This window comes from Microcaecilia unicolor, chromosome 11, assembly GCF_901765095.1.
Source record: "Microcaecilia unicolor chromosome 11, aMicUni1.1, whole genome shotgun sequence".
Taxonomy (NCBI): Eukaryota; Metazoa; Chordata; class Amphibia; order Gymnophiona; family Siphonopidae; genus Microcaecilia; species Microcaecilia unicolor.
In genome coordinates this window covers 121,987,061-122,012,158 of record NC_044041.1, presented here as the reverse complement: position 1 = coordinate 122,012,158, position 25,098 = coordinate 121,987,061, and the positions used below count along the sequence as shown (strand labels likewise).

Below are 25,098 nucleotides of genomic sequence, written 5' to 3'. Positions count from 1 at the left end.
GCCCAAGCCACCTCCTGGGTGGAGGCTCGGGCTGTTTCTCTGGAGGACATTTGTTGGGTGGCAACTTGGTCCTCTCTTCATTCCTTTGTGAAGCATTATAAGTTGGATTTAGGACCAGAGGTGACGACACCTTTGACAGGGAAGTTGTGCAGGGAGGCTTGTCTTCTTCCTGTCCAGATGATTAAGCTTTGGTACATCCCATTAGTTTGGACTGTTTTTTCCTTGAGTCCTGCTAGATGAGTCCAGGATCGCGCTACAAGGAGGAGGATTGGATGTCTTGACTATCGGGGCTGCAGTTGCCCTCGGCCATTCTCCTTCAGAACTCTGTTTTGTCTAAGGTTTGTCCTATTGATTGTTCTTCTGAAGAGGTTTTGGAGGACTCCAAGGGAGTTAAGGTTTTTTTTGTTTGTTTTTTTTTTGCTTATTAGTTTGATACTGACAAGCCTCCAGGCTGCAGCTGCTGTTATACTGGTGATGTCACTGGAAACTGTCTTGTTTCTCTACTTCATCTGCTGGTTAGGGGATATTGGTTTGGACTGGTCTAGCAGGACTCGAGGAAAGGAAGTTAACAGGTAAGAATAAATTTCACCTCTTATCACTGGTCCTAATAATACTATACTAATATATGATATTAATAGACTAGTGATCCTTGTAACTGGTGTTTTTATTGTTGTGTTTTCTATATTGCCTTTCATAACACACAGTAAGATGGTTTACAATTTGTTGAAAAAGACAAACATACCAGGTAAACATCAAACAGATACAGGTCATATACTGTTTCTAAGACACAGGATTATTTTTGAAAGAGAAGGGCACCCATCTTCTGACACAAATCGGGAGATGGGAGTCCTTCTCTCAGGGTCGCCCAAATCGGCATAATCGAAAGCTGATTTTCGGCGACCTCAATGGCTTCCCATTGCGGGGACGACCAAAGTTCACGGGGGTGTGTCAGCACCGTAGTGAAGGCGGAACTGGGGCGTGATTAGGAGATGGGCGTCCTCAGCCGATAATGGAAAAAAGAAGGGCATCCCTAACGAGCACTTGGCCGACTTTACTTGGTCCATTTTTTCTTGCGACCAAGCCTCAAAAAAGTGCCTGAACTGACCAGATGACCTCCCCTTACTCCCCTAGTGGTCACCAACCCCCTCCCACCCTAAAAAAAAAAACTTAAAATTTTTATGCCAGCCTGAAATGTCATACCCAGCTCCATGACAGCAGTATGCAGGTCCCTAGAGCAGTTTTTGTGGGTGCAGTGCACTTCAGCCAGGCGGACCCAGGCCCATCCTCCCCTCCAACCTGTTACACTTGTGGTGGTAAATGTGAGGCCTCCAAAACCCACCCGAAACCCACTGTACCCACATGTAGGTGCCCCCTTCACCCCTTAGGGCTATGGTAGTGGTGTACAGTTGTGGGGAGTGGGTTTTGGGGGGCTCAGCACCCAAGGTAAGGGAGCTATGCACCTGGGAGCAATTTGTGAAGTCCACTGTAGTGCCCCCTAGGGTGCCCGGTTGGTGTCCTGGCATGTCAGGGGGACCAATGCACTACGAATTCTGGCTCCTCCCATGACCAAAGAGCTTGGATTTGGTCATTTTTGAGATGGGCGTCCTCGGTTTCCATTATGGACGAAAACCAGGGACGACCATTTCAACATTTAGGTCGACCATCTCTAAGTTCGACCTAAATGTTGAGATTTGGGCGTCCCCAACCGTATTATCGAAACAAAAGATGGATGCCCATTTTGTTTTGATAATACGGGTTTCCCCACCCCTTCGCGGGGCTCTGCCAGACTGCAACCTGCTTTTAATCCAGGTCAGCCTATGCCATTAAAAGCTGGTTCAAAATGTTATGTTTTAAGACTTGACTTAAACTTCTTATGGGCTCTCTTCTACTACAAAATGTGGGTAGGAAATTCTAAAAGGTTTGGACGGCTTCCTAAAGGAAAAGTCCATAGACTGTTATTAAATGGACTTGGGGAAAATCCACTATTTCTGGGATAAGCAGTATAAAATGTTCTGTACATTTTTGGGATCTTGCTGGGTATTTGTGACCTGGATTGGCCACTGTTGGAAACAGGATGCTGGGCTCGATGAACCTTTGGTCTTTCCCAGTATGGCAATACTTATGTACTTATAATATAGGCGCTAAGAAGAATGCAGAACATAGTGTTGAATCTAGGTGACTGTATATTGTTGCCAGGATATTAAGAAGATTCTTGTTTTGAGAGCGAGGAGAACGTGTTAATTTCTAAAACAGTGATTTAGGAGGTCTTGGAGTTAGCACTAAGGTGTCCAATTTGCTTTGTCACAGTACAGAGAAGGTCCATCTGTAGAGCAGATTTTTACACAGACATATCCTGATGCTCCTTTTTTATTTTTGTTTTTTTTGTAACTATATTGCATTACATAAATATTTCAAATTATAATATTTCTACTGCATTGTTCAGAATGAAAGTTAATCCTTCCCATTCAAGGCCCTGTACAGGTAAAGGCTAATGAACTCATACAGGGAAACATGAAGAGAGACAAATAATGGGGAGTGAGGAAATGGAATGACAATCATCTGTGGCTTTTTCTCTCTACCCTTCTAGCAGAGGCATCCAAATGGCTGCAATATCTAAGTAGTTATTCCTTATTTCCAGCATTGGTTTCTGAAAAGAATATGTATACCAGATAATTTTTCCTTTAGCGTCTTCACCAGACTATTCAGCATCTGTTGTTGTTGGGTTTTTTTTTAAACCTTTTTATTCTGAGATCAGGTAACCTGCAGTTAACCCAGTCAGCAACAATAGAAGCAACACATTTCAAGTTCACAAACTGTAACTACCAGCAACAATATTGATTTATAACATTGTTTTCACTTTGAAAATCTCCTAACCCAATCCCTCAATATTGCAAGAACAAACTGTCCCCAGGCTGACGGAAATAGCATCACTAAGCTGGGACCAGAAAAATAGCTCTTCTCATAGTAAATATCCCCAGACCAACAGAATCCCCACCAAAAATACCTGGAATTAGACAAAAACCTGACCCTAACCTCCCTCCCTGGGCACTTGTAAAGCTGCTTAGGTATGAAGAGATGGAACTAGTGCTAACAAGGACGCGCCAAATCAAATCATGCAAATATGAAGGTGTGAATATAAGAATGCTTGCCCTCTAGCAAAATCCCTATCCATTCGAGGCCTCAACCCGTTCATCTACGCAGATGATGTTACAATCTATATTCCCTTCAAACATGACTTAACAGAAATAGCCAATGAAATCAATGACAGCCTCAACATCATGGATTCCTGGGCAAACTCATTCCAACTGAAACTTACACTGAAAAAACTCACTGCCTCATCCTCTCATCTCAACATAACAAGTACAAACCCACAACCATAAACACCCCAGGACACACCCTTCCTACCACAGACATCCTAAAAATACTCAGAGTCACTATCGACTGCAACCTTACCCTTGAGAGCCAAGTAAACGCCGTAATAAAGAAAATGTTCTACTCAATGTGGAAACTTAAACGATTAAAGCCTTACTTCCCGAGAGAAATTTTTCGAAACCTAATACAATCAATGGTCCTAAGTCATGCAGATTACTGTAACAGAATCTACGCGGGATACAAAGATCAACTCACAAAAAAACTCCAGACCGCCCAAAACACAGCAGCCAAACCCCTCCGAGAAAAGCTGCACTGGCTCCCAATCAAAGAAAGGATCACCTTCAAAATCTGCACCCTGGTCCACAAAATTATCTATGGCGTAGTCCCAGGATACATGATAGACCTCATAGATCTACCAACCAGAAACAGAAGCCTATCATCACGATCATACCTAAACCTACACTACCCTAATTGCAAAGGACTTAAATACAAAACAACTTATGCATCCTACTTCTACATAAGTGCACAACTACGGAATGCACTCCCAAAAGCTGTGAAAACAATCCATCACCATTTAACCTTCAGGAAATCTCTAAAAACCAACCTCTTCAAAAAGGCTTACCCCACCGACCCACCGTAAATTCCCAAACCCAGCAACACAGCATAACCAATGATTGTACTGGACAGTCTTGCTGCCTGATAACACACCTACCTCATCAGACCACAATACAACCTGTATTTGTTATCAGCCAAATTGGCGAAGGCCATTACGGTACTATCCAGCTTATAATTGAAAGAGAAAAACGCCTATATTGCGACCCAAATCAGGAGATGGGTGTCTTTCTCCCGTGGGCGCCCAAATCGGTATAATCGAAAGCCGATTTTGGGCGTTTCCAACTGCAATCCATCACGGAAACAGCGTGGTGAAGGCGGAACTGGGGCATGGTTATCGGCTGAGGAGAGATGGGCGTCTTTAACTGATAATTGGGAAAAGCGTTTTTACCGCAATTTTGGGTCACTTTTTTTGGACCCTTTTTTTTCACGAACAGGTCCCACAAAAGTGCTCCAACTGACCAGATGACCACTGGAGGGAATCGGGGATGACCTCCCTGGACTCCCCAGTGGTCACTAACCCCCTCCCACCAAAAAAAAAAACACTTTACAAACTTTTTTTCCAGCCTCTATGCCAGCCTCAAATGCCGTACCCACCTCTATGACAGCAGAATGTGTTCTATCCTGTGACAGCCTTTCCCTGGTTCTGATGTGGCTCTCGGGTGAGTGTGACACCTTTTCTGTTATGCGCACTGCAGAGTCACATCAGCAATGCATTGTGGTGGGTGTAGGGTATTGGGCTCCGTGATTCCACTGGCTTGTGGCAAATGCTCATGATGTTGGTAGTTGGTAGGCTCTACTCCCATGGTGCTTTCCCCCCTGCTTACTGGGTCAGAGTGTGCCCTGTTTTGTTTCCGGTAGTCCATGAGGTGGTGGCCATTTTTGTAAGCCAGTTTTAGATCCCTTTCACGTGTTAGCCATGTTACAGTTCTTCCCTTGAATGTGGCTGAAAGAGGGCATTGTACAGCATTCTGCCAGCTCTGACCTACTGCTCATCTCAGTACCAGGGAGACTCGTTGCCAGTGGGGCACAACCTCTGATCTGCAGTTAACTGTGAGTAAGCGTGCTTATTCCAATAAAGGACATTTTCGGAGAGATTAGTCTTCAGGTGTCAACTGCTGTGCCAATGTTATATAGCAGCAACAAGTCCTAGAGGCCTGCGTGTATTCAGGTCCCTGGAGCACGTTTAGTGGGTACTGCAGTGCACTTCAGCTAGGTGGACCCGGGCCCATCCCCCCCTACTTGTAACACTTGTACTGGTAAATGGGAGGCCTCCAAAACCCACTGTACCCACATGTAGGTGCCCCCTTCACCCCTAAGAGCTATGGTAGTGTTGTACATTTGTGGGTAGTGGGTTTTGGGGGAGGGGGGTTGGGGGCTCAGCACCTGTGGTAAGGGAGCTATGCATGTGTGAGCGTTGTCTGAAGTCCACCGCACTGACCTCTAGGGTGCCCAGTTGGTGTCCTGGCATGTCAGGGGGGCGAGTGTACTACGAATCGTGGCCCCTCCCACGACCAAATGGCTGGGATTAGGACGTTTTTGAGCTGGGCGTTTTTAGTTTCCATTATCGCTAAAAAAAAACAAATGCCCAGCTGAAAAACGTCCATTTTTTCGAAAATACGGTCTGTCCCGCCTCTTCACGTACCCGTTTTCGGACATAGATGCCCATGGAGATAGGCGTTTGCTTTCGATTATGCCCCTCCACGTAAGCCACATTGAGCCTGCAAATAGGTGGGAAAATGTGGGGTACAAATGTGACAAATAAATGTTCCCTGATCAGAGTATTGAGACTTTATGCAGAAGAAAGGAACTTCTACTATATAAAAGAGAGTTGCAAGATAAAGGTTTGATTGTGGGAATATGATTCCCTGCCAAAGTTATGTTGACCATGGATGGCCGCTGCAAGTTTTTGGCCACATCAAAAGAAGCTAAGCCTTTTCTCAAAGAGCTTTCAAGGCAGAAGACATTGCAGCCATCTAGTAAACTGGGCCCTCAGTTGGGAACCATGTGACCATTTAAGATTTTGGACAGTTATAGATCATCTGTGGGCAGGAGGAGATGTTACCCTGCCTCCAATGAGGCCTCAAATCGTCCTGCAATGTTCTCTTTTAAGTAGGGCACCCCTAGTGTGGATAATTCCAAATCTGCTTTAGAATCTGGTGAAAAATGTAACGAAGGATGCTATATTGGAGAAACAGGCCAGATGCTTAAGACAAGATTCAATCTGCACAGACATCAATCTGCCTCAGAATCTGGTGAAGAATGTAACGAAGGATGCTATATTGGAGAAACACAAAGAGGAAAAATATCCAGCTCCATGTTTTGAGTAAGTTGAAAAGGATGGAGTGTCCTTTGGATTTTTGGATGATCATGCAGAGCCTGGTATTAACAAGAATTGATTATTGTAATTCACTGTATTTAGGGATGTTGGCCACAAGATTCCAGGCTCTGCAGGTCTTCCAGAATGCAGCAGCACGTCTGATCGTGGGAGACCAAAGATATGCTCACATCATGCCAGTTTTGAAAGAGCTACAATGGTTGCCAGTGAAATATCGAGCAATTTTTCAAGTGTTATCTTTGATTCAGCGGTAGAGCTATGCTGTTTTGACTATGTATCAGCCAAAGTGAGCTTTACATTCTGAAATGGCAAAACAATTATGTATTCCGACTAGTATAACATATTGTTTTTCAGAAACTTGTACTTGAGTATTTTTGATTGTTGGGTCTATTACGTAGAACAAGCATCCCCAGGACATTTGAGACTTTGTGCGAGTAGACAACAGTTTAAGAAATACTTGAAAACTCACTATTTCTTTTAGTTTTGAGAATTGCTGGAGGGGCGATTAATATGGTATGTTTTTGTTTATGACTTTAAATTATGTATGCTTGATTGTAATGTGCTGTGGTTTAAAGCAGGATATAAAATTTAGAAAGATTAAATAGATCAGCGCAAGTGTCTTGAAGGCATTTTAGCACCCTCTTTCTCTTGATGGGATGGTTCAAATTCCCCTCCCCCTCATTCCATGTGACAACCCTATGCAGTCTAGTTTAGTATGATTATTCTTTATATAGCTTTAACATATACTTTTTTTTTATTTTTACACCTCAGCTTTTCTTAAAACCTTAGTGTTTATATATGACACACATATCCAATATCAGGTGTCCCTCAGGGTTACATATTAGGCGCCATGTTTTTTTTAATATCCATCTAGCTCCTCTGTTCCTGCCCATTGTATCTCTGGGCTTTACATTTATGCCAATGATATTAAAACTCCTTTATTCTCTTGATTTCCATTTCTGCTGGTTATATCTAAACTGGAAAACATTTCAGATTGGTTAAGCCAGAATGACCTAATATTGAACCCTGGAAAATCTGAAACAACCTTCTTCTCATGGCACTTACCATATAACCCCCTTCCATGCCCTCTGTTAAAGGTATCCAGATTCCCAATAAGGATACAGTGAAAATGCTGTGTATTCTACGTTGATAAGGATAACTTTCTTCCACAGATATCCTTAGTAGTACAAAAATGGGACGATAGATGCAGATCAATATTAGACAATATCGCCCCATGGTTCAATGAAGAATTGAAAAAACTTAAAACACAAGTTAGAAGGTTAGAACGAGCGTGGAATAAAAAGAAAGACGACCCCACACTTAACGCCTGGAAACAACTTCAAAGAAAATATAAATATACTGTAAGACAAACCTGAAATTGGACCAAACTACAAGGACACACACAAACTCTTCCAACTCGTGAATAAACTTAGACATCACACCAGTCACAACCAACAACAAAGATACACCAGGAACAGACAATCTCGCGAAATACTTCAATGAGAAAATCGTACAACTACGGCTTAAAATACCAGCCAGCACCATTGACTACACCGTACTCCTCAACTGTCTAGACCCAGACCCTGGTGTATACCCAGCAGACAGAATTTGGACCAACTTAGACATTTGCCCAAACAACCTTATGGCATCTGCCCCTCAACAATTTATAAAAGACCTAATGAACCACTTGAACTATATGTTACAAAACGGACTCTTCCCGAAGGAGAAAGGAAACATACTACTCACCCCATACCAAAGATGCAAAGAAAAGTGCTTGTGAACTAACCAACTACAGACCAGTAGCATCCATTCCCTTAATAACCAAAATAATGGAAGGGATGGTGACCAAACAATTCACAAACTATTTAAACAAATTCTCAATATTACACGATTCCCAGTCAGGATTTCGGTCAAACCACAGTACTGAAACAGTACTAGTTACTCTCATGACAAAATTCAAACAAATGATTGCAACTGGCAAGAACATACTACTTCTACAATTTGACATGTCCAGCGCCTTCGACATGGTTGATCATGGAATACTACTACACATCCTCGAGTACTTCGGAATTGGAGGCAACGTTCTCAATTAGTTTAGGGGGTTCCTAACCACACGATCATACCAAGTGACATCTAATTCAACTACATCAGCCACATGGATACCTGAATGCAGAGTTCCACAGGGAATCCCCCCTTTCACCGACCTTATTCAACTTGATGATGATACCCTTGGCCAAACTACTATCAAACCTAAACCTCAATCCATACATATACGCAGATGACGTAACGATCTACATCCCATTTAAACAAGTTTTAAAGGAAATTTCCAGTGACATCAACCAAAGTCTACAAATCATGCATTCATGGGCAGATGCATTTCGACTGAAACTCAATGCAGAAAAAACCCAATGCCTAATACTCACCTCCCAACATAACAAGAACAAATTCACCACCATTAACACACCAAAACTGAATCTTCCAATTTCGGACACCCTAAAAATTCTTGGAGTTACCATTGATCAACACCTAACACTTGAAAATCACGCGAAAAACACAACCAAGAAGATGTTCCACTCAATGTGGAAACTAAAAAGAGTAAGACCTTTCTTCCCAAGGACCGTCTTCCATAACTTGGTACAATCAATGGTACTCAGTCATCTAGACTACTGCAACGCACTTTACGCTGGCTGCAAAGAACAAATAATCAAGAAACTTCGGACAGCCCAGAACACTGCAGCTAGACTCATAATCGGGAAAGCAAAATATGAAAGAGCTAAACCCCTACGAGAAAAACTACACTGGCTCCCCACTTAACGCATCACGTTCAAAGTATGCACCCTAGTTCATAAAATCATTCACAGAGATGCCCCAGCCTACATGTCAGATCTGATAGACTTACCACCCAGGAATGCTAAAAAAATCATCCCACACATTCCTCAATCTCCAGTTCCCCAACTGTAAAGGCCTAAAATACAAACTAATGCACGCGTCAACCTTTTCCTATTTAAGCACACAATTCTGGAACGCTTCCACGCAACTTAAAAACGATCTATGAACTAACTAACTTCCGCAAACTATTGAAGATCCATCTCTTTAACAAGGCATACCACAAAGATCAACAAATGTGAACTCCTCCACATATATCCAGAATTGTCTTATAATATTTGCTTGTTACACTAATATCATGCTTTTTCATTATCATGTTACCCCAAATCCTTCTGTAATACTAAATTTCTATTCTCTTATATATGTCCACTATTCAATGTATTGTAAGCCACATTGAGCCTGCAAAGAGGTGGGAAAATGTGGGATACAAATGCAACAAATAAATAAATACCTACAATCTGTTCGTTCCATATTTGATTTTTTCATCATTATATATTCTTACATTGGTTCTTGTCATGATTAGTTTGGATTATTGCAGCTACCTCTATCAAGGATTTCCTGTTACACAATTAAAAAGATTCCAACAAGAACAGAATACACTGATCAAATTTTTTTATTCAGTAAGAAAAAATTTGACCACGTGACTCCATTACTTCAACCCGAACACTGGCTCCCAATTTGTTACCCCATCCCATTTAAAATTTTGATTCTATCATATCGAATTCAATCTACTGATCTTCCTTTATTGCTTGCACCATTTCTGATACCCTACTTCCTTCAAAGAACTCTTTGCTCTTCCCATCATAATCGTTTGGTCATGCACTCCTTTAGGTTAGTTCAAGTAGACCTGTACTTCTGTTTCAGGATATTAGCACCAACATTTTGGAACACTTTGCACATTAGATCTCAGATTGGAGTGTGCATATAAAAAGTTTAAAGTGGGCCTAAAATCCTATTTTTGCCAGGCTTTCCTTATTGAATCCTAAAAGGATTCTGTTACTTTTAATCCTTGCTGAATCCGCTTAATTCTGCTGGCAGTGGATTTGACCCTGTCTGCCTATTTTCCCCTTACCATTTATTCTCCCCGTCTCTTGATTGGCTAGAGTTGAATAATCTGTATTAGTCGTCTGACTGACCTATTGCAATTTCTCTACCCTACTTTATACCTCTTAGGATTTGTTTGTTTTTTATTTTATACTTTCCCACTTTGGATTTTTATTTTTATGTTAATTTTTCCCTATTTTATCATTTTGTAAACTGCTTAGATATCTTTTGATTATTGACAGTATATCAAAACTGAAGCATGAAACAGTTTGGTTTTTTTTTTTAGTCTTACCAGACCAGTCCAGAGTCCCATCCTGCTGTGTTGTGGGTTCTATTTATGTCTTGCTCTGCAACAGAGGGGTTTCCAAGAAATCCTCTGTGATTCTCTTGAGTTGGTGATTGTTCCCTGGTTGCATACTCTGGTTTTAGAGGTTTCCCCCCATCTTTGCTTTATTACAGAAATACTAGGGAGAAGCTGCTACATGATGCCTTTTATAGGGCAGGGCTTACAAGTTGTCGTTTTCTGTCATTTGCTGGCTGATGGGCATAAACCATTAGTTCAGGACTGATCTGGTAGAAATTAGCAGATAAGACCAAATTTTTGCTTCTGTTTATTAAAATAAAATCACACTGGTCCTATAAATACCACTGCAATACTATAACAAATATTTCAATTTCCTTGACAGTTCATCAATAGAAATCAAACAAAATAAAACATGGAAAAGAAAATAAGATGATACCTTTTTTATTGGACGTAACTTAATACATTTCTTGATTAGCTTCGAAGGTTGCCCTTCTTCTTCAGATCGGAAATAAGCAAATGTGGTAGCAGATAGTATATATAAGAGAAACATCAAAGCATTACTTTGACAGCCTGACAGAGTGGGAGGGTGGGGGTATGCATGGGGACATCAAAGCATTTCATTGATATTCTAACAGGATGGGTGTTGGTAGGTGAGAGGAGGGTAATAAACAGAGAAATACAGCTTTATGGTTTATAATGGGTTAGAAAACCCAGATCCTTATTAAGTCCTGTTTGTTGGGTGTCAAAATATTCAATCATTCTTATTTCAAAGGTCTTACGTTCCTGTATTGTTTTAAAATTACCTTTCAGTATTCTTACTGTGAAATCACTGGTGCAGTGATCTGGTCTTGTAAAGTGTTGGCTCACAGGGGTGGGAGCTTGACTAGCACCGGCTATTTTCATGTGATGTCTGTGCAGATTGAATCTTGTCTTAAGCATCTGGCCTGTTTCTCCAATATAGCATCCTTCATTACATTTTTTACACTGAATGATATATACCACATTGGAAGATGAGCATGTAAAATGGTCCTTTATGTTAAATATTTTTCCCTTGTGAATGACTGTGGGGTCTTGTGAAATGTTTTGGCATAGTTTGCAGTTGGATGTGTTACAGGGAAACGTGCCCTTTTCTTTTTCCATCTGTGTTGGGAGTTTACTTCCTCCCACTCTGTCAGACTGTCAAAGTAATGCTTTGATGCTTCTCTTATATATACTATCTGCTACCACATTTGCTTATTTCTGATCTGACGAAGAAGGGCAACCTTCGAAAGCTAATCAAGAAATGTATTAAGTTACGTCCAATAAAAAAGGTATCATCTTATTTTCTTTTCCATGTTTTATTTTGTTTGATTTCTATTGATAACCTTTAAGAGTGGACTAACACGGCTACCACACCTCTCTACTTGACAGTTCATAAACATACAAATCTATTTTTATTTTTTTTTAAATGCTAAAAATAGTTTTCTTCTTTTAAGGGTAGGAAAAAGCCTCTGAAAATTCGCGTAGCTCTACCAGAATGTGTTTACTCCCTACTTTTCAATCACTGGCTTAAAAAAATCTTCCCTTTTCATTTTGTGAATTCTGTCTAGAACATGTAAGATACTCCCCAAAATTTTTTATAACTTATAGTCTGTCTTCATAACCAGCTTTCTACTTTTCTTAATGTGCTCAAAATGTGATTACTGAAATAATTCAGTTAGCTTTTTAAATAAAACCTCTTATCTTCTAGAGGTCTTTCACTCAGCGCAGCTCACAAAATCTTCTCTCATTGCAGTCCAATATATAAACTCCAACACGGCCAGCATTTTGCGACTCCCTTGCCGCGGTATCAAGGATCTTCTTATCTTGCTACTCGGTATTTCATTCACTCTAAACTCTCTCCATTATTCTAGATACTGCTGATTGTTCTTGACAGGATTCACAACATAAAAGGGAGGCTTTTTAAGTCAGTGATTAAAAAGTAGGGAGCAAACATGTTATGGTAAAGCTACCTGAATTTTCTTAGGCTTTTTCCTACCCTTAAAAGAAAACTATTTTGAGTGGTTAAAAAAAATTGTATGTTTATGAACTGTCAAAGAAATTATTTGTTATTGTATTATGGTGATATTTATAGGATTAGTTGATAGTTTGAACCACTGTCCGAGGCTTTTTCTTACCCTTAAAAGAAGAAAAATATTGAGTGGTGTTTAAAAAAAAAAGATTGAACTGTCAAGGAAATGATTTGTTATAGTATTATGGTGATATTTATAGGACAAGTTGATTGTTTGAACCACTGTCCTCATTTTGGTATTTGGAGTGAAAAAAAAATTCATACACAGCCCATCGTAAATAGTCCTAGGTGGATTGCAATAAAAATGTTTGAAATAAGCATGAAATAGCTAACACACCCTAATTACAAGCAAACATAACTTAGCAAAAGAAAGTGAGTATTCAGCTACAAAAAATATTTAGATTTAGATAAGTTCATGTGTTGCCAAAGTAATATAATTACTAGTATACGGAGAGACAGAAAAAAGAAAGAAAGAAAGATAATTTACATAACAACAACAATGAAATTAATTTACAATGTACAGAGAGGGCATTAACAAGAACATTTTCAAGTTCTAGTCCTGGTCTTCATTGTCCCTGGTCAGGTAACATTTCTTGCCTGGTATCACGATACATTATATTTTGCTACTGTAGCTGCTGTTTCTTCTCTTTCCCCCAGGATTGTACAGTTTTTTTCCTGTTTATTTTCTGGGAAATATTTGATTTTATCTGCTAGTTTTGGGATAAGAATAAGAGTGAGGAGATGCAGGACTAGGTGGTCATTGCAAGTAGTGACTTGCTAGTGCTACCCTCTAAGTCAGTATTATTCAGAAGTAGCCTGTTCTGAGCCCTGAGCAGAAGGCAGGGTCTCCTTTCCACAACACACAGGATTGCAGCCTAAGCAAAAGGCAGATCTCCTTTACACGGCATACAGGACTGTAGCTTGAGCAGAAGACAGGTCTCCTTTAAAGTTAGCTAAAGAGCTAATTGTATAAGGACCCAGGACTGTATTGTCAGATACTACACTGAACAATGATTTTTTTCTACAGTAACACTGCAAACTATTTGGTCTCTCTTTCCCCAGTCTAGCACCACCACCTCCGGGGGGCAGAGCACCAACTGGGAGAACTACGGTTGGACGGAGAAGGCAAAATGTCAGAAGTCAGCAGTGGATGATGACTGGGACAGCAGCTGGCAGATGGAACAGGCTTCCAGGCAGACGACAAACAAAAAAAACCCCTCATTGCCTGAAGGAACTGTCCTGGCTAGCGAGTACAACTGGGGTAGTACAAGTGGCAAAAGCAAAGAAGAGGACTTCTTCTCAACACTGGCTGCACGACCAGTGTCTTCCAGTCAGGTAACAACAGGAAAAAGAGTTGCAGACAGATCCAAAACGAGGGACTTAGTTCCCTGTAGTTAATTTAACCATCCAGATACAGTGGGAGGAGGGGGAAGGGGGATAGGTGAATGGATTCTGGAATGTGTTTTAGTGTGAAATCTTGGAAGGGTGATTGGATATGGGGCTTGTTAGTGTGAGACGAGTGAGTGAATTAATACAGTAATGTTGTACAGAGATATATAGGAAGGGGTGGATGGATACAAGGATGTGTTACATAGTATAAGATTGGGAGAGGGGGCAATGAATTGATATGGAGGTTTTGTTACAAGGCTGGGATACAAAAAGGGAGTAAAGGGATACAGGAATATGTTACTTTGGGAGCTACAGAAAGAATGTGAATGGGCATGGAAAGATGCTTCAGTGTGAGATACAGGGTTGTATAATAATGTGGATTCTTTAGCGTCCTCACAAAACCAGTCTGGAACCTATGGGTTTTTCTGTCGACCAGCAGATGGAGACAGAGAAGTAAGAAAAAAGTCTTGTGTGTGTCGCCCTATAAGGGTACCAGGCTGATCATCAGTATTTCTCTGTCTCCTTCAGATGGATGACAGATTAACCATGCAGCTAATGGACTAGTGTATAAGTAGATCCTGAACCAATTGGAAGACTGAGCTTCAATTGAGCTGGGGGTGCTTTTTGGATCCACAAGATTTCAATCTCTGCAATATTATGCCTGGAGCTGGGGTATAGCTCTCTACCCCTCTCCCCTTATTTATTTTACTTAAAATTTTGTAATCCACACTTTCTTACAATTCTAGATGGTTAACAATAGAAACAACTACAAAATTAAACTAGGGTTGTAAAAACACAAGATCAATAAAACTTCAAAACAATATGTTCCACAACTCAAAAAGAGACCTGAATATAAAAAAAAAAAATAGAAAGGAAAAGCCTCAAAGAGCTCCAGATCAAATGATTTATAGAGCTATTTGTGATCAATAAAGATCTACTCTTCATCAACTGCAAAAACCTTCCATTCATGTGCAGATGTACCACCCATACAGTGTTCAAACGAAAATAGTGCAAATATTCAAAACTTTCAGCAACCAATGCACTTAACAAAACTTGTAGCAAGCTTAAAGCAAACCAGCTCCTTCAGTGAGAGCAGAATCCCCCATGACCAACGATGGCCAGCATTTCACTAATCTGCTTCAGGTTCCACACTAGCAGGGATCTTCAGACAGGGCTTCCTTCTCTGTTGCTGCCAGTTGACAGCATATGCTGCATATCTTCAGGGCAACAGTATCAGGACTCGATCTTGATATCTCATCTTTGGTGTTCTGTAGCATGGTAATTCATACTCATAGATATATGTTTATAGATATACAGTTATATCTGTATTCATAGACATATAGACAAAGTACATCACTACCTGCCTTTTCCATGCTTTGATTCATTACCCCTGAGAGGTTTAAAAAAAGTACTTAACAGGTGGCAGCTGCTCTTCTTCAAACAATTTGTCTTTTTTTCTGTGTGTGTGTGTGTGTGTGTGTGTATTATTTCATATTTAGCATTGAAGCAATTCTTTCTGATTTCTGCTCAAGTATAGCAGTGCCAGATTGTCCAGATGCCCTGTGCATTTGAGGTTAGGCTGTGGTTATAGTATACCAGACCCACCTTTGTAGCCCTTATGGCTCAGATTGGAATCTTCAGGGTCTGATGTGACGTGTGGTAGTTTCAATCCTGTGGTAGTTAAATCCTGAGTCTCAGTTATGGATTCTTGTGTTGTTTTTCTAAGAATAGCTTCTGTCCAGGTCTTTTTGGTTCCTTCTTGTGATACATCCTCGCATGCCAATGTCAGTACCAAATCAAAAGAGGAGTTTTCCAGGAGCAATCTTCTCGGGGGCTATAACATCTCAGATAATATCTTCCAGGTCCTTATTCATAGGAGCACATAATTCTTTTGGTCCTCAGTTTGGAGCAGACTGGGAATCAGAAGACCCAAGTTCTATTCCTGTGGAGGCTTCTTATGGCCTTGGAACCAATGCTGGGCAGGTCCTACAGTTGGACAGTAGTAGCATAGTAGTACCTTACACTGTGTGGAAGGAGGAAGTGGTTTTCTTATCCTTTTTCTTTCTAGATCACCACATAGAAGGGATACCTTGTGTAGTCTTCAGCAGCCCATTCCAGTAGAGGTCACATTGGGATCTGCATGCCCTAGGATCTCCCATTGCTCCAAGTTTTATAATTTTTTTGTTTCCATCTCAAGGTTTATATTTCGATGATTCTTCCACATTTTGGAAGGAAACCTTGTTGTTGAGGATAGCACTGATATGGTTGATGGAGTTTAAGCAGCCTGGCATCTCACTTCACAGCGATACTACAATTACACCCACAGAGTAATCTGAACAAGTTCCTAGATATCTCACAATAAATCTATCTGCTTCCTGTATCCCTCAGATAAGAGAAAAAATAGAATTGGGACTTTGCAGCCCTTTCGTTTCCCTTGAACCATAGCCACAAAAAGCTCCTACACTTGAAATATGGCAAAGCAACACCATGCCCCTAAAGCTGCAGCTCCTTTTATTGCCTCTGTCCAGACTGAATGCTTGGTCCAAGGCAAGATTCTTGTTTCATGTCATAAATGTATGCACATTGAATCCCTCATGAAATAAGTACAAGAACTAAGAGAGGAGGTGGCAAAACTTAAGAAGCATCTGTGACAACCAGAAATTCATCCCGGAGATGCATGTTCAAACATTGGGGATCTCCAGCAAAGAGAGAGAAGATCTTGTGCAGAAAGAGGACAGCTGGACAAAGGTCACCAGATCCTGCAAAATTAACTCCCCAACTCCATCTTTGGTTGGACGGAAGAATCGGTTCGCAGCCCTGGAGGCAGAAGAGCTCAAAACATCTCAAGAACAAGAGGAGACGATGATCAGTAATCCCAAAGCTGCTTGATCAGTGGCCAGCAAGAAATGAAAGATAGTGGTTGTTGGTGATTCTCTTCTGAGGGGTACTGAGGCATGTTGTCCAGGGAGGTGTGCTGTTTGCCTGTTGCCAAGATTTGAGATGTAGCTGAAAGACTGCCTATACTCATAAAGCCTACTGACCACTATCCTATTCTGCTTATCCATGTTGGCACAAATGATATTGCCAGGTATTCTACTGAGCATATCAAACGTGACTTCATGGCTCTGGGTCAGAGGGTAAAACACCTAGGTGCGCAGGCGGTATTCTCATCGATCTTTCCAGTTGAAGGTAAAGGCTGAATGATGGAAGTTCGCATCCTGGAACTAAATGTGTGGCTGTGTGGATGGTGCCAACGCGAGCACTTCGGTTTCCTGGATGGTGGGATTATTTCTAAGAGCTAGTGAACGGTGATGGTGTCCATCTTTCAAGGAAGGGACAAAGTATTTTCAGTAACAGACTGGCTAAAGTACTAAAGAGGGCTTTAAACTAAATTTGCTGGGGATGGGTGAGAAAAGCCCCAGAGTCATAAATAACCCTCAGGAAGGTAAGTCCTCAAATACCCTTATAAAAAAGGGAAAAAAAGAGTCACATCTGGAGAGCCTTGTATACCAGAGCCCGTAGTATGGGAAACAAATTTCTAGATCTAGAGGCTGCAATGATAGAAGCCAACTTGGATTTAGTGGCAGTTGTGGAGACATGGTTCAAGGAGAGCCATGACTGGGTTATAGTTATACCTGGCTATAATCTATTCAGGAAACACAGGGTAGGAAAAAAGGGTGGAGGAGTGGCATTATATGTTAAAAAAAATAATATTAAAGTGACAGAACTGCAGGACATATGGGTCAAGGAAGAAGCACTGTGGATTAAACTGGTAACAGGGAAATGTATTTACATTGGTGTAATATATAGGTCACCTTCACAGTCAGAAGAAATGGACAGAGACCTAATTGAAGACATCCAAAATAGCTAGGAAAGGGGAGGTATTACTAATAGGTGATTTTAAAATGCCAGACATTGATTGGGGCTTCTCTGTGTTGCGGTCATGTAGAAGCAATTGTTTCAGCAGTGGGTAAAGGAACCTACATGGGATGGAGCTGTCCTAGACCTGGTGCTCACAAACACGGAGAATGTTTCTGGGCAGACTTCTACGGTCTGTGCCCTGATCCAAGTCAAGGTGAGGTATACATATAAAGTAGCACATATGAGTTTAGCTTGTTGGGCAGACTGTATGGACCATACAGGTCTTTCTCTGTCATCTGCTATGTTACGGTGAGAGTTCATCTGACATCTAGCGATCACCAAATGGTATGGTTCAATATTAAAACAAAGGAGGAGAGGGCTTATTCGAGATTGAAGGTCCTAGATTTCAAAAGAACTATCTTTGCCGAGATGGAATTTCTCAGGAAAGAGTTAGTTGGATGGGAACATCTGAGGGAAGTAGAACAGCAGTGGACGAAACTGAAATGAGCTATTTTAAAGGCAACAAACCTTTATGTTAGAAAACTACATAAAAGTAAGAGGAAAAGAAGGCCGCTCTGGTTCTCGAACGTAGTAGCTGAAAAGGTAAGGGAAAGAAGGTTAGCCGTCATACGTTACAAGATGACTCAGAAAGAGGAGGACGGGCAAAAATACCTGGAAAAGCTGTCAGGAATGCGAAGAGGCAAATGGAAGAAAAGATAGCCGATACAGTAAAATTGTGGGACAAGACATTTTTCAGATATATAAGTGACAGGAGGAAGTGCCATAATAGCATTGTGAGGGTCAAAGCTGAGGGGGAAGTATATGTAGAAGCTGATGTTAAAGCTGAACTGCTGATATGGGTAAAAAGTGGGATGTTTGACCACGGAAATACAAATCCTGGAGACAATATCATAAAAACTTCTTTATTGAAGAAAAGACTTGAGTCTTTTCTTCAATAAAGAAGTTTTTTTGTATTTCCGTGGTCAAACATCCCACTTTTTACCCATATCTGTGTTTTCCCGTGGGGCGTTCGAGTTCTCCTCTTGATTGCGGATTTTTTTGAACATAAAGCTGAACTGCTGAACAATTATTTTTGTTTTGTTCATGGATGAAAGGCCGGGGGTAGGATCGCAGAAAACAAATGGGGATGGATGTGTGGAAGACCAGGACCAATTCTCAGAAGACTGTGTTAATGAGGAGCTAGCTAAACTAAAAGTAGACAAAAGCGATGGGGCCAGATGGGATACATCTGAGGGTGCTCAAGGAACTCAGAGAGGTTTTGGTGGCTTCGCTGTCTGACAACTTCAGTGCTTTCTTAAAGTCTGGCGTGGTCCCAGAGGACTGGAGAGGGGTGGATGTGCACAAGAGCAGAAGTAAGGAAGAGGTTGGAAATTTTATAGACCTGTCAGTCTGACCTCAGTGGTGTTCAAACTTATGGGAATGCTTCTAAAGCAGAAGATTGTGAAGTTTCTCGTATCGAATGGACTGCAGGAGCCGAGGCAGCATGGCTTTGCTTAGAGGTAGGTCATGTCAGATGAATCTGATTGATGTCTTTGACTGGGTGAACAAACAGTTGGACTTGGGAGGCGTGCTAGATGTGGTGTAGTTGGATTTTAGCAAAGCCTTTGACACGGTTCTGCACAAGCAACTGATAAATAAACTGTGCCCTTGTTAAGGGACCTAAAGTGATTGACTGGGTTAAAAATCGGTTAAATGGAAGGAGACATAGTGTTAAATGGAGCTTGCTGCGAGGAAAGGGATGTTATCAGTGGTGCACTGCAGGAGTTGGTCCTCGTGCTGGTTCTCTTTAACATCTTTGTGAGTGACATTACGGAAGGGCTGTCTGGTATGGTTTGTCTCTTTGCGGATGATACCAAACTCGGTAATAGGGTGGACATTCTGGAGGGTGTGGATAGCATGAGGAAGGATCTAGTGAAACTTGAAGAATGGTCCGATAATTGGCAACTAAGATTTAATGCTAAGAAATGCAAGGTCATACACTTGGGTTATAATAATTTAGGGGAACAGTACAATATAGGGGGTGATGTGCTTCTGTGTGTGAAAGAAGAGCAGGACTTGGGGGGTGATTGTGTCTGATGACCTTAAGGTCTCCAAACAGGTAGAAAAAGCGACTGTCAAAGCCAGAAGAATGCTTGGCTGCATAAGGAGAGGGATGACCTGCAGGAAAAAAGAGGTGATAGTGCCCTTGTATAAGTCTCTGTTGAGGCCCCATTTAGAGTGTGCAATTCTGGAGACCACACCTACAGAAGGATATAAGCAGGATGGAGTCGGTCCAGAGGGCAGCTATGAAATTGGTAAGTGGTCTCTGTCATAAAACATATAGGGAAATGCTTATGGACCTCAACATGTATACACTGGAAGAGAGGCGGGAGAAAGGGGATGTAATAGAGACATTTAAATACCTCAGTGACGTTAATGTAAAGGGACTAATTATTCAGGCAATTCAGTACATTTAAACTGGATCTTCCCACACCAGAGATCACAAATTATTGCAGACCAGTATATGATACAGTGGTGGAAATAAGTATTTGATCCCTTGCTGATTTTGTAAGTTTGCCCACTGACAAAGACATGAGCAGCCCATAATTGAAGGGTAGGTTATTGGTAACAGTAAGAGATAGCACATCACAAATTAAATCCGGAAAATCACATTGTGGAAAGTATATGAATTTATTTGCATTCTGCAGAGGGAAATAAGTATTTGATCCCCCACCAACCAGTAAGAGATCTGGCCCCTACAGACCAGGTAGATGCTCCAAATCAACTCGTTACCTGCATGACAGACAGCTGTCGGCAATGGTCACCTGTATGAAAGACACCTGTCCACAGACTCAGTAAATCAGTCAGACTCTAACCTCTACAAAATGGCCAAGAGCAAGGAGCTGTCTAAGGATGTCAGGGACAAGATCATACACCTGCACAAGGCTGGAATGGGCTACAAAACCATCAGTAAGACGCTGGGCGAGAAGGAGACAACTGTTGGTGCCATAGTAAGAAAATGGAAGAAGTACAAAATGACTGTCAATCGACAAAGATCTGGGGCTCCACGCAAAATCTCACCTCGTGGGTTATCCTTGATCATGAGGAAGGTTAGAAATCAGCCTACAACTACAAGGGGGGAACTTGTCAATGATCTCAAGGCAGCTGGGACCACTGTCACCACGAAAACCATTGGTAACACATTACGACATAACGGATTGCAATCCTGCAGTGCCCGCAAGGTCCCCCTGCTCCGGAAGGCACATGTGACGGCCCGTCTGAAGTTTGCCAGTGAACACCTGGATGATGCGGAGAGTGATTGGGAGAAGGTGCTGTGGTCAGATGAGACAAAAATTGAGCTCTTTGGCATGAACTCAACTCGCCGTGTTTGGAGGAAGAGAAATGCTGCCTATGACCCAAAGAACACCGTCCCCACTGTCAAGCATGGAGGTGGAAATGTTATGTTTTGGGGGTGTTTCTCTGCTAAGGGCACAGGACTACTTCACCGCATCAATGGGAGAATGGATGGGGCCATGTACCGTACAATTCTGAGTGACAACCTCCTTCCCTCCGCCAGGGCCTTAAAAATGGGTCGTGGCTGGGTCTTCCAGCACGACAATGACCCAAACATACAGCCAAGGCAACAAAGGAGTGGCTCAGGAAGAAGCACATTAGGGTCATGGAGTGGCCTAGCCAGTCACCAGACCTTAATCCCATTGAAAACTTATGGAGGGAGCTGAAGCTGCGAGTTGCCAAGCGACAGCCCAGAACTCTTAATGATTTAGAGATGATCTGCAAAGAGGAGTGGACCAAAATTCCTCCTGACATGTGTGCAAACCTCATCATCAACTACAGAAGACGTCTGACCGCTGTGCTTGCCAACAAGGGTTTTGCCACCAAGTATTAGGTCTTGTTTGCCAGAGGGATTAAATACTTATTTCCCTCTGCAGAATGCAAATAAATTCATATACTTTCCACAATGTGATTTTCCGGATTTAATTTGTGATGTGCTATCTCTCACTGTTACCAATAACCTACCCTTCAATTATGGGCTGCTCATGTCTTTGTCAGTGGGCAAACTTACAAAATCAGCAAGGGATCAAATACTTATTTCCACCACTGTATATATGCAGCTTCTTATCTCATATAACCAAATATTTGGTTATATGAGATAAGATGCTGTTAATGTATAGGGGGCATACAATGAAGTTAAGAGGAAATAGGCTTAGGAGGAATCTAAGAAAATACTCTTTCACGGTAAGAGTGGTGGATGCGTGGAATGGCCTCCTGGTGGAGACGGGGGCTGTCTCAGATTTTAAGAAAGCGTGGGACAGTCACACTTAAGAAAGAAAGAGTTAGTGGTTACTGGATGGTCTTTTTTGGCCCTTATCTGCTGTTATGTTTCTATGAATTGAGGAGCAAGAGGAATTAAAAATCTAACATCCAGAAATGGAGCAACTCCTTTGTCTCTTCAGAAGGAGTAAATAATAATGTGTGTCAGACTACTTCCTTAATGATTTGACTATTGTATGGAACCAGTATTCTAGGAGAACAGACACATGCCAGCTCCAGTGCTGCTTCTCGCTTTTGCTGTGATGACTGCTCAAGGGAAGTTTCTTTTATCTCGAGGCTAAATGGATTTGAAAGCTTTCCAAATGTGGAACTTGTGATTTAATCACAGTTTTCTTGCCTTGGGCCCACTGGTGCCTTTGCAAGCATCCCTTATAGTTCATTTTAGATTGAGAGGCCTTGGTTAGTCCAAAGGAAATACATCTTTAGAATGCTGATTTTGACATTGCAGTTTCTGAGGGGATAACATACATTCTTCAGATTAATTAGTTGTCCTTACTTCCAGCCTCTTAGGCTGAGGTTTTTCTTCTTGAATCAGGTATCTCAATGAAATGACTTTTGATTCAGGCACCCTTAAACTTCGGCACCAAAGGTTCAAAGAAACTTTCTTCTAGCCTTCACTGGACTATTGCTTGGAGAGGATGTAGCAGGTCTTCCATTATCGCCACAGATTACAAAAAGAAGCTATGCGGCAGTGCTTCAACCAGTTGTATTTCTATTTTTATTGGACCATATGGTGCTTAGGAGTTTTTCAAAATTCAGGGAATTTTCCTGTTTCAGGTGGATTATCTCCACAGATTCTCCTCCCTCTAGCCAATCAAACTTGCCAGTGACACTTTTCATCCTTTTTTTCTGGGGTTTCTCTGCAGCCAATTTCAAGTTTCATCTACTTGGACAAGGAGGTGCATTTTCACAAGTCCAGTCACTGGTTCTGCCCTTCTTGCAAAGAAGTTTTTTCCTCCTATTCCTGTTTCTGGGTTGTAATCTTCAAGGTAGTACAATCTTGCAAGACACAGTTAAACCTCCTTGTGGACATTGGAGATATTGTCTTCAAAATCTCTTCTGTCTTTTTTTATTTATTTATTTTATTTGTTGCATTTGTATTCCACATTTTCCCACCTATTTGCAGGCTCAATGTGGCTTACATGGTACTGTGGTGGCGATCGCTAATTCTGGTGAGCGAAATACAGAGTGGTCTAGTGTTAATGTTCATAAGTGACAGAGTATATTAAGTATTCAAGGAGAGAGAGTTAAGTTTTGTCCAGTTCTGGTAGGAGTTTTGATTGTGTTGCAGGGTTACAGGTGTTTAGGTTGGATCGTTCTGGTATGCATTTATGAACAGGATGGTTTTTAATGATTTCCGGAAATTTGTTAGGTCGTGCATTGTTTTCATGATGTTTGGGAGTGCATTCCATAGTTGTGTAGAGAAGCTGGATGCATATGTTGATTTATATTTTAGCACAAGAGAAAAACGAGTGGAAATACAATTTCAAGAGATCAAACCAAAAAAAAAAAGAGATGAAATGCTCCGAAAAACTTTATTGGGGAAAAGAGGGAGGAAACGGAGGGGGCCCAACAAAAGGGAAAAGTACGAATGGGGGGGTAAGTAACCAGACGCTCTGTCAAACACACTGTAGCTCTCGGAAAACTCTGTCTGTCACTCACTGTGTCCAACATACGCACTCACACACAGTCATTCTGAAACACACACTCAAACACAGATACACAAGCACTCAATCGCTCTCTCTCTCACACACAGTCACTCTCACACACACACTCACTCTAACATACACACTACGAGGAAAACCTGGCTAGCGCCCGTTTCATTTCTTTCCGAAACGGGCCTTTTTTACTAGTAATATAATAATAATAATATGTATACAAACATACACATCAAAATATCTTGAGGACCTAAGTATTTGCATAAAAAATATCATCTTTACCTTTATAGATAAAATTCTAATGAAATGTGGGAACATAAAAGTTTGTTTATGCAATAGAAGAATTCTAGGGACACAAAAATAAATTAATATAAAAAAGCATGTATAAAAAAAACAGAAATCATAACTAAAAATAATACAACAGCTCCATAATCCCTTCTCTCTCTCCAAGATCCTCTGTGCTTGTCCCATGCTTGCGTTAATTCTGAGACTATTTTTTGTTTTCAGTACCTCCAATTGGAAGCTGTTCCATGTATTCACTACTCTTTCTGTAAAAATAGTTAATTAGAATTATTCCTGTTTATTCTTTTCACCCTTATCCTATTACAGTTTGTTCCAGAGCTTTCTTTCTGTTCAAAGAGGCCTGCCTCCTCTATATTTATACTGTAGAGATATTAAAATGTTTGTCATATCTCTCCTATCCCACATTTCCTACAGAGTATGTATATTTAGATCTTCAAGTCTGTCCCTGTTATACCTTTTTGAAGACCACTGACCATTTTAGTAGTTATCCTCTGGATCAATTCCATAAGGTTTGTATCCTTTCAAAGGTGTGATCTCCAGCATTGCATACAGTACTCTAAATAAGGTCTCACTTCCATGTCCATCTCAATAACAGACTATTCACTTTTCCTCCAGGAGCTTGTCCAAACCTTTTTTAAACCCAGATATGCTAACCACTGTACCACATCTCCGGCAGTGAGTTCCAGAGCTTAACTGTTCTTTGAGTGAAAAAATATATTTCTTCTTTCCATGTAATTTTGTTTAGTGTCCCCTGGTCTTTGTACTTGTTGAAAGAGTGAAAAATCGATTCACTTCTACCCATTCTACACCACTCAAGATTTTATAGACCTCAATCATATCCCCCCTTAGCCAAGAGCCCTAACCTCGTTAGCCTTTCCTCATATGGGAGGAGTTCCATCCCCTTTATCATTTTGGTCGCTCTTCTTTC

General features: G+C 41.2%; 1 protein-coding gene across 1 annotated transcript in view; it reads left to right on the top strand.

Moving 5' to 3' along the window:
- The window catches only part of SCYL1 (SCY1 like pseudokinase 1), a 110,615-nt gene that overhangs the window by 54,366 nt on the left and 31,151 nt on the right, over nucleotides 1-25,098 (top strand). Inside the window, exon 16 of the mRNA XM_030217804.1 lies at nucleotides 13,669-13,941. Coding sequence (XP_030073664.1) covers nucleotides 13,669-13,941 — 273 coding nt within the window. The remainder of the gene's footprint in view (nucleotides 1-13,668; nucleotides 13,942-25,098) is intronic.